Source organism: Mercenaria mercenaria, chromosome 7 (genome assembly GCF_021730395.1).
Source record: "Mercenaria mercenaria strain notata chromosome 7, MADL_Memer_1, whole genome shotgun sequence".
NCBI classification, from domain to species: domain Eukaryota; kingdom Metazoa; phylum Mollusca; class Bivalvia; order Venerida; family Veneridae; genus Mercenaria; species Mercenaria mercenaria.
The window spans coordinates 84,123,713-84,133,616 of NC_069367.1; the positions used below are offsets into that span (position 1 = coordinate 84,123,713).

General features: G+C 33.7%; 1 protein-coding gene across 1 annotated transcript; it reads right to left on the reverse strand.

Annotated features, from left to right (window-relative positions):
* Nucleotides 1-75: 75 nt before the first annotated feature.
* On the reverse strand, nucleotides 76-9,531 carry LOC123555255 (monocarboxylate transporter 12-like). Its single transcript, XM_045345922.2, has 5 exons — nucleotides 9,199-9,531; nucleotides 7,326-7,469; nucleotides 5,154-5,963; nucleotides 3,353-3,403; nucleotides 76-1,710 (listed from the first exon to the last, which is right to left on the reverse strand). Exons 1-5 carry the CDS (start codon nucleotides 9,395-9,397, stop codon nucleotides 1,505-1,507), a joined length of 1,410 nt encoding a protein of 469 aa, XP_045201857.2. The 5' UTR covers nucleotides 9,398-9,531; the 3' UTR covers nucleotides 76-1,504.
* Nucleotides 9,532-9,904: the final 373 nt, after the last annotated feature.

Below are 9,904 nucleotides of genomic sequence, written 5' to 3' on the forward strand. Positions count from 1 at the left end.
CGTGTTTTGAAGAGGAATAAATTCAAAAGGACACTATACTAATCAATGCAATTTCTTTATTAACTCTAAAACTAACTATGCTAGTTTCTAATCTATATAACATTGACATTCCTGATGTCCCATCAAAGGAACGAAAATCGACTTATTTACCCTACCTACAAAGTTTGGAGACGTTATCCTAGACAAAAAAGCCTCATAATAAGTAAAAATATATTTTGAATATTCAATTAGTCTTTGACCTCCTAAGTGTGACAATGACCTTTGAAAGAGAGGTCTAAGCCTTGCAGGCGTAACAGTCTTGCTATGGCGCATGCTGGTGTCAAGTTTGAATATACATATTTCATACATAAAAAGGAACCGGACATGAAAAAGGACCTTTAAATCTTGACCTTTAATTGTGAACTTGATTATATAGCTGAGGAGAAATAGGTAGTGCGTTTAGAAGTTAATAATATTTTGGCCAAAATAAGTCACATTATACGTAACCCCTTCGATTAGATTTTTTGAAAACGTTCTATCAAGGTGGAACAACAACCCAGCATGCAGTGGTCTCTCCTATATCTTCATTGTGTTATTCAATTAGAGCCACCAGAAAGTATAACATTTATAATACAGATGTTCCACACTTAAAACCGAGCACGCCCATTCTTTACCAGTATATTCTATAACTGATGATATCATTCACTTATAATAAGATAACTGATTCAAAAGAGAATGTATGTTACTATGTATGTTACTACAGCATTATTACTCTAAATAAGTCCTGAGCCGAGTCACCGTCGTCGTCTGTAACTTACTACATATTTCTAACATCACGACAACTGATAAAGAAACGAATATAGGTTACTGATGTAGTCCAGTATAAATGTACAAACACATGCGAGGTCACGAAAACGAATAAAGGTTAAATTCCCATGTGAATCAGAGGAAGCCAGAATGTCTGGAGACCTATTGATCTATTCGGCTTAACCTGCTGCATATCTTTATCAAACGCCCATAATATTTCGAGTTAAATTGTACACTTTTGGATATTTCCTAAGCGAGAAAATAAATAATTCTTTCAAGAATTGATTGCACATTAGCTGTGTAATACAAATAATTTTTTCATATCTATAATAAAATGCTAAATACATGTTTTATAACGTGGCATACCTAAACAAGAGCTTTAACATGAGTATTTGATTTATTTCAAGTAATAAAATATTTAAAGTAGCCAAGTTTGCTTTCCAAAATTCAGTATAACTGTCATTACAAAAAGATGATTATACTTTTGTATTTGATCTTTTTTGTAAAATCAATCACTTTTCTAGTATTTATATAACATAATAACGCAGTTATGGTCTTCTTTATAAAAACACAGATAAATGACAAACAAAATGGAAATGAACCTAGCTAAGAGGTATAAGTACATAGAAAAAAGAAGCAGATAAACAATTTCACTCCAACGCTTTGTGTTTTAATTGACATCTTTATTTTTCTCTTAGAAAGTCATTTCATAATGGTTCTAAATCTTCTCCACATTCCTACTTAAACCGTTGACATCCACGTGATTTTCTTCCAAACTTCTTTCTTTTTGTAGGAGTTCTAAATTTACACCAACTTCTTCAACAATTTCGTCTTTATTATCGTGTTCATTCGCGTTTTTACTTTCAGTTTCTATTTTACTTGATGACAGAAGCCCAAGAAAACTGCCAATCAGCAAAACAAAACCTGTAAAAAAAGAATATAGAGAAATACTTCGTTTGCATGACGCCAAAAATGCATTACGATAAAACTAGTTTGCATATCAGGATGCGGCACGTTCAGTAATTGCCTGCATTCGATTGTACCAAACATTTATAGAAAGCTGCTGTACTACCGAAAGCATTGTTCCAGTGTAATTAAGTTTGGAACACACATTTTGTTTTTTGTTTGTTTTGGGTTTAACGCCGTTTTTCAACAATATTTCAGTCATGTATCGGCGGGCAGTTAACCTAACCAGTGTTCCTGGATTCTGTACCAGTACAAACCTGTTCTCCGCAAGTAACTGCCAACTTTGGAACACACATAAAACTTTTTGAAAGGGCGTATCATGAATATGTGAACTGTCACGTGATCGCTCTCAGTTGCATATTTAACACGGTATTGGTACAAAGGAAATGTATTTATATTAACCATGGAAAGATTATATTTTGGTATAAACTATACTGGTGTAATAATATTAAAGACGGCATTTTCCACGAGATTGCACGCGCAAGCTGACGTCAATGGCAAAAACATTAATAAAATGGCGCCGATCAAATAATTCTTTCAAAAATTTGACGCGAAAAATTAAGAAAATATCCCCATTAGATTACAGGTTAAACTAAATTTTCTGATGGTAAAGATCAAAACTAAATCAACACGGCTGTATAAGTTTTCGCTGGATTTAACGACATTTTAAATAAAGCCGGGAGCTGTATTTTCATCGAACGGTAAATTACAATTGGACGTAGGCGGGTCTTTTTCACAGTCCTATTTAGATACTGAAATGATCGATATCCTGAGATTTATTTTGATTTCTGATACGCGTGGAAGGCACACCACTTATTTTTGTAGCAATCTTCTTGTAAAAATACAAATTTAAGATTTGAATGCTATTTTAAGCATTTATACGGGTATAGGTTATACCAAACTGCGACTTCTTGCAAAGCATCCAAGCTATCGCGATTCATGGATTTGCAAGAAGTCTCAATGTAGTTTACCCGTATCAACGCACAAAAACTAACATTTATTTAATAACAAGAAGACCCATAGCATAGATTCAGATCTCTATTAGAAATGTGTGCGATATTATTGTTTTGAAATTATGAAGTTATTATCATTAAATATTAAAGTTGCTTTTAGAAAATGGAACAGTTTCTAATTTCATTATAATTTCTAGCTTTACATTTGCATTCGAGGGATACTGGGATACGTCAGCGGCCTGTCCCAGTGCATAACTTCTAATTTTATTAATTTCTAAAATATCCTGGTTGTGCAACCGAGATGGCTAAAGGGACCTAAAGATAATTTAAACATATGACTTCTAAGAAATTTGAGGTAAATACATACTGATTAGTGTATGCCTTCGTAGTTCTCGTATTCATATCATTTTATAATTTGATAAATTCAAACACCTTTCTTAGTTGAGCAACCTGGATAGGAAAATCAATTTTTTAAAATACATCCAGTGAAACTTATATGTACTTATTGAACACAAATACGTGTAAGTGTTATGTTGTTAAACTTTCGAGCAAATCCATTACTTGACCACAATTTTATAAATGGGTTTTAAACACAATCGCTACTTGCACGAATAAATGGCTGATAAAAATATCTAGTCTGAACCTACCTATTATCATGAAACTAAATTCGTATGATCCTCTTAATTTGAACAAAATACCTGAAATGAATAAAGAATAACGTAGCAATTTACAGAAGAAAATGTATGATACATATAGTACAAGAAAATTTGTAAATATTAGTATAATAGGGAACAAAACAATACATCTCTTTACAGAATCAAGACACTCGACTGACAATTTTTCTCTAACCAGGCTGATTCATTGAAATCTGTAAAAAAAAAAAAGAAAAAAGATCACGTTGAAGCGTTGTATGCAATCAAACTTGGACGCGAAAATATAACAACACTGAATCCAAGTATCGGAAGACATTTTATACTTTTTACAGCAACATGACCCCGGTCATGCCAGGCCATGTCTAAAGTTAATTATTTCATGAAAAAGTCATCACGCTGCCAGGTCAGTGGCTATTTGTGTATTTAATGTTTTCAGGTGAGGCCGATACTGACTTGAAAGGGTAAGGATTACCGAACTTCTTCCACCCATATCTGCCGAGCCCGATAACATTGACATTAAAAGATTAGTCTGTTTTTCTGTTTATCGTGTAGCTCATATTACCTGCCTAGAACAACACATTTCCTTATCTTATTACGTAAACATTGATTTCTTAAGCAAATATAAACAGATTCAGATTTTAGGGATTTGAACATTTGTTCCCTCCGAAAACATCTGACGAAACAATACGGCAGCCATGATGCATTGAATTTAGACACTATCATTATCTTTCTGATATTTTTTAAAAACGAATAACAGAATGACCTCCTACCTGCGTAAAAATGAAATATAAACCTCTTGAAAATATCAGAACTTGCATTATTCGGACATTTTTGATATTTGACTCAGACAAATACATGTCGAAGTACTAAAAAGTGCACTTCCAAACACAGTCTGAGCGGCTTTGAACAATCTCTAAAATTACAATGTTCCAAGAACAACAAAGAACATAAACACTTTTGCATCAAGTAAATCTAAAATACAAATGCCTTAAATTTTGCACAGCTTTAAAAAGTGAACTTGCATATTGTCTCAAGAGCATTTAACCTTTTCGAGAATCTATCTATGTTAACAATAATTATTTGATGTCATGATAAACGTTTCATAATGACGTCATTGAGTACTATTGTCAGTTCGATAAGAATGAAGACATGCAGATTTATTGAAAATTACTGGTTGAGGTTACAGAATCTGTTTTGAAAAGACAGTTTTAACTTAAACAACATTGAAAAACTGGTGTGAAAAACTAGTTCGTGACATGAACGACCGCAATCAATGACTTTGCTTTTCATCAACCAACTAATTATTGGTACCATAAGCGGTTAATTTAGTGTATTTACAGTAATTAAACCAAAGGAAACTAATCTACTGGAAATACTTTACTGCAAAGTATCGAGAGTACAATTCTCCTTGCTTAATTAAAATCCAAACACCTTCCTATATCTTGACGCGGTTTTTGCATTGGAATACACTACCCATAAAACTTGGAATTTACAGACGTTTTTATTTTAAAGGTAAGACTGTCGGAAGTCATTCTCTTTGCAGAATATTGGTATTCTATGCGATTGTGAAATATATTGGCCACTTGTTCACTAACAGTAAATGAATTATGCATATTTCTAAATACTGTTTGGATTAGGTTAATACATAAACAATCCTGCTTGAGTTACTTCCGCTATTAACAAAGAACGGAGCCATTCAACGACTGTATAGACATTCAGTTGTTTAATGCTAGATAAAATGATAGATTTTGTTGGAAAAACATTTACAAGGATAGAGTGGTAGAAGTCTGCCTACCTGTAAACGGTGGTCCAGATATTACACCCACTCCACATGAGAAATAAAGCAGACCGTGAGCAGCTGACAGCCTCTCCATACCAATGATCCTGATTATTATTGGTGTCATTAGAGAGTTTGGTCCTCCGGTATAAAATCCACACAAAGCAGCAAATATAAATCCAGCGGAGGAATATTTACTGTATAAAGGTAACAATATGGTAATTATACCGATCACACCTAACATTCCCACATGTAACGTCATACTATCAAGTCCACCATTGCCGACCGTTAGTGCTGCAAGAAATCTGCCTAATGTATTGCACAAACCTAATATTGTCATGACTGTAACTATGGCGCTATTTCCTAAACCTCTATACAACATGTACTTTGGTAGATGCATTGCACACGCTGACAACAGAAAATTCCATGTAAAGGTACTAAGTAAGAAGAGTATAAGAGGTATATTGGTAACTAGATCAAAACTAAACTTTCCACTCAGCCTTTTAGAAAATTGTCTAACTTTATCATTGGAATCTAGATAGTCACCATGTATATGAGCACGTCTTTTGCTTCGTTTTATTTTGATTTCTTCAGAATTCGTCATGCAAATTAAACCACACACACACACATGAGACACAAATCCACTCACTATTAGAAAACTTCCTTTTAAGCCATAGGTTTCCAGAAGTGAAACAATAAATGGCGATGCTATAAACATGCTGATTCCAATCGTTGTTTGAGATAATGCTATGACTATGTTTCTCCACTTTCTGAAGTAATATGCCAGCATGATAGGAAGTGGAATAAAGGCAAAAGAATTCCCGATACCTACAAAGTAAAAGGCAAGCTTAGACATACAAATGGCTTGAATGGAAACATCTGTCATATCAATTTTAGATATACCAATGGTTTGAATAATAATCATTAAACTATTTACATTCCAATGAATGTTTGTCATATGAATCTTGTACACAGGAAACATTTATTGATTAAACACGAAACATTTACCAGAAGATTTACTGATGAATCTTACTGGCGTTTATCAACGAGGTTCAGGATACCAAATACCTACAATTTAAAAACAGTTTATGCATTATAATACATGCCTTTTTCTATAAATCAACTACAATTAAGGCATCGCCACAGTCACAAATCAGTATCAGTTCATATTTTCAGGCCAAGTATTTTTCTCTTGAAAATTGCACTAAAGCCGTAACAGCCGGTCAAATTATCATCAACATAAGAAGCATATGATGATTTTATAGTACATATGCCGCTTCTAAAATGTTTAAGTCTCGTTTAGACCGAAAGTTTACCCTTAATATTGAAATCTTACATGCAATCAAACTCCAATATAAAAAATATTACAAAGACAAAATTTAGTTCATTTCAAAGTACAATATGTATACTGCAAACTCTTACGGATTTTGGTCAAAATTGTTCCTGGTTATTGCATAAGACACAAAAAGACAACCCCATGTAAATTTAATTTAAAATGTTGTTTGTACATGCATTATTGACCACAGGTAGCCAGGTAAACCTATACATAATCCTATAATATCACCTGTTTATATACATGTAAATTATGTGTGAACAGATAACACAAATTGGATAAATTGATGGTGTTGGGATTTTTGTGTATAATTCAGTAATCAGGTAAAAATTTCAAAATAATTTCTTTAGACTTTATTCTTCACAGTCTGCTTTACAATTGGCTGTAATTATCTTTTAAATGTATTGAATATACATTGAGTTTGACTGCACATAGAATTGCAAAATTTTGTCATTTTGACAAGAGAAAAATATCGAATAAAGGCATAATACAGGTAGTGAAATGCACATCCTTTTACTTGCATATGTTCATATAGATATTTAAAACATTATTATGACAAAATTACTGACTTTATTGTTACCACTTAGTCATCTTTTATTTTATGAAAATTTGCATGTAAAATTTTGAGTCAAATGGCTACCACTGTGGGCGATGCCTTAAAGTACACAAATTTATAAGTATTGCATGGGAACAGGCACCAGTCTTGTATGGGAACAGGCACCAGTCTTGCATGGGAACAGGCACCAGTCTGTCAATATTAGTAAGCGTGTGCCTCTCCTTAACAAGCATCGATGACAAATATGCATGAAACACGTGTACCATATTTGGCTTTAGACACACGACATACATGTACTTACCTCCAATAATTCCAAATGTAAATATAAGCATATCGATGCTGTTTGCAAAGAAGCTGATGAAATAGGAGGAGCTAAGCAAGAAGCCACCAAATACGATACATAGTCTGCAACTATACATATCCATGGCAACTGAAACTATTGGACCTGTGAAAAGAAGAACAAATCATGTTACTTATGACTTATTTTATCCTACCTTCATGTGAAATAAAAGGCAAAATCTAGAGGTATAATAAATTTCGCTTAATTAGGTCAGTGACGAAATAAAGTTTTGTCGGACTTCTTTTTAGAAATTTTTCAAAACGACGCCATCTTCTTTTTTACAACTACTAAAACATATTCATTTAACGACTGAGTCTCAACGATATTTATGTAAACGAGATTTCAATAAGTACGTGAGGCCGGTACAAAAACAATGCAAAGTTGCAATTACCACAAGAATTTTTTAACGCAATCCAGAACGTTTGTGAATGATTTCCATCAAGAAATACTTAGCAATCCTATCAGACAAAAAGTATAACATTAAAGCACCCTGGATTCAATGTCATGAAAATATAACAAGGAATGAGCTGGCGGGTGCGCAGGTAAAAGCTGCAGCGATCGAAATAAGTTCAACAGATACAAGATTGGACACAGAAAAGAAGGATGCAAATGAGGTGGCTGTAGCATAAAAAAGGAACAACAAGAACAAGCTGTTAAAAAGTGCTGAAAATATCCGAGAGATTTAGTTGATAGGCCGAAGAGGTGTTCTGCATCATCAATCAGCTATTAAGTGGTCACGCAAGACTGAATCCTCACTGGTCAATGTTTGATACTACAAATTCAATAATTTGCAGCGGTTGCAAGGTAGCAATAGATACATGTATTTCACTGTACCCTATTTACAAAGCAGAGAGGGTCACTTGAAAGAGACATAGAATTAATACTGTGCTGGGAAAACGTTAGTTGTTGCAACATATCCATGGTCTCCCTCGTAGGAGGAATGCCAGGTGTCCGAATAGAGGAAAGGAGGGGACTGATAGAAGTACACCAGCCAATACGAATTTTGATAACTCTAAAAGTTAATAGTCCGTTCGCTAAATCGCTTGTTAAAGTTTCGAAGAACTGGGTCCAGATCGTCGAGGAAACGTGGCCTGGCGATATATTCGATCCATGTCTACCGTTTGATTGATGCGAATATGTATACGACTGGCAACTGAACTCAGGAAAAAAAACTAAACTTGGCAACAAATGCGAGGTATTTCATCATGTTAAGCTGTACACAGAAGTCAGGTACAAAACATAAGGTTAGTGTTAATTTTTCTTCTTTCATTTTAAAATGTTACTGATATTTAAGAGCTTTTACCAAATTTTAGACTATTCTAATTCTAATTGGTATGTAATTTAAAATGATTTTCAATCAGAAGGTAGTATAGATAAAAAATAATGTTACTGTCTTTATAAATTCAGATATAGCTTTGTCAAGGAAAATATATTAGTCTCGGCTTAAGCCTCGACTTCTATACTTTCTTCGATTTACCTAATAAAGTTAAATTTAATACAGAAACTAATTATGATATTCTCTATATATGCACTCAAAGGTTGCATGCATATTTTCAGCACAGTCGTATCAATATGGGTTTTGTAGACAATTTTTCATCAGATCAGTATAATATACTGGTAGAGACAGGTGTTGCTTCACATTCATGAGTACCGTGTTCGATTCGCATCCGCCATTTAACTTACTTATTCTTTTTTATTGAAGAGCTTTTGGTTTTTAATTCACTTATATTTTTAGAGTTATTATATACTTTTACTGTGATTATTGCTTTATTTTAATACATGTTTGATACATGATTGTTCTGAACCATCAATTAGCTACAGTAACAAGTTTTACCTAACAGGCAGAGTAAGCCAGCATGTAGGGCTCCTATCATCGTAGTCTTTGCTAAATCTTCATTGTAATGGTCCAACAGAGCCACCAGAAAAACTCCATTCATGAATGTTGTTATGCTTACGAATGCCATTCCAGAATATACCGCAATTAGAACAAGCCACGACCATCCTTTGTCAACATCGTCTTTAACTAAAGACATTACGTGCAACTGTTACTGAAATTAAACAAATGTTGGTTTAAAATATTACTGATTTAAATTCTAAATTAGACATGGGTCAATTACCTTGAACTTAAACATTATGCCAGATCATGATAGCTGATAACACAAGGATTTTAGGCTACTTGGGTAGACAAATATGTGGCGCATTATAAAAAGAATCGTTGGCTGATGTTGCACCATTATCTTAGCATGCCAAGATTTAAAATAAACCTTTATTTGATTTGCGATTTACCTACTATTAACCCTTATCATGCTTGACATGACAAACTCTGCCTTTGCGACCAGTGTAGATCATAATAAGCCGGGCCTGCACATCCGTGCAGTCTGATCAAGATCTGCACTGTTCGCCATTCAGTCAATATCTTTTTGGTAAGGCCCCCTTTTTAAAAATTAATGGTACTGTCCAAATTGAAAGATGGACAAGTTCATTATAGAAAGTTAGCACAGTAAGGGTTAGGATAAAGATTAATTTATAGAAAACATGAT

Coding starts and splice junctions, on each gene's coding strand:
- LOC123555255 (XM_045345922.2), bottom strand. CDS start 9,397: ATGTCTTTAGTTAAAGACGATGTTGACAAAGGATGGTCGTGGCTTGTT. Junction 7,470..9,198: donor TGGCTTACTCTGCCTGTTAG/GTAAAACTTGTT, acceptor TTCTTTTCACAG/GTCCAATAGTTTCAGTTGCC. Junction 5,964..7,325: donor TACATTTGGAATTATTGGAG/GTAAGTACATGT, acceptor TTTACTTTGTAG/GTATCGGGAATTCTTTTGCC.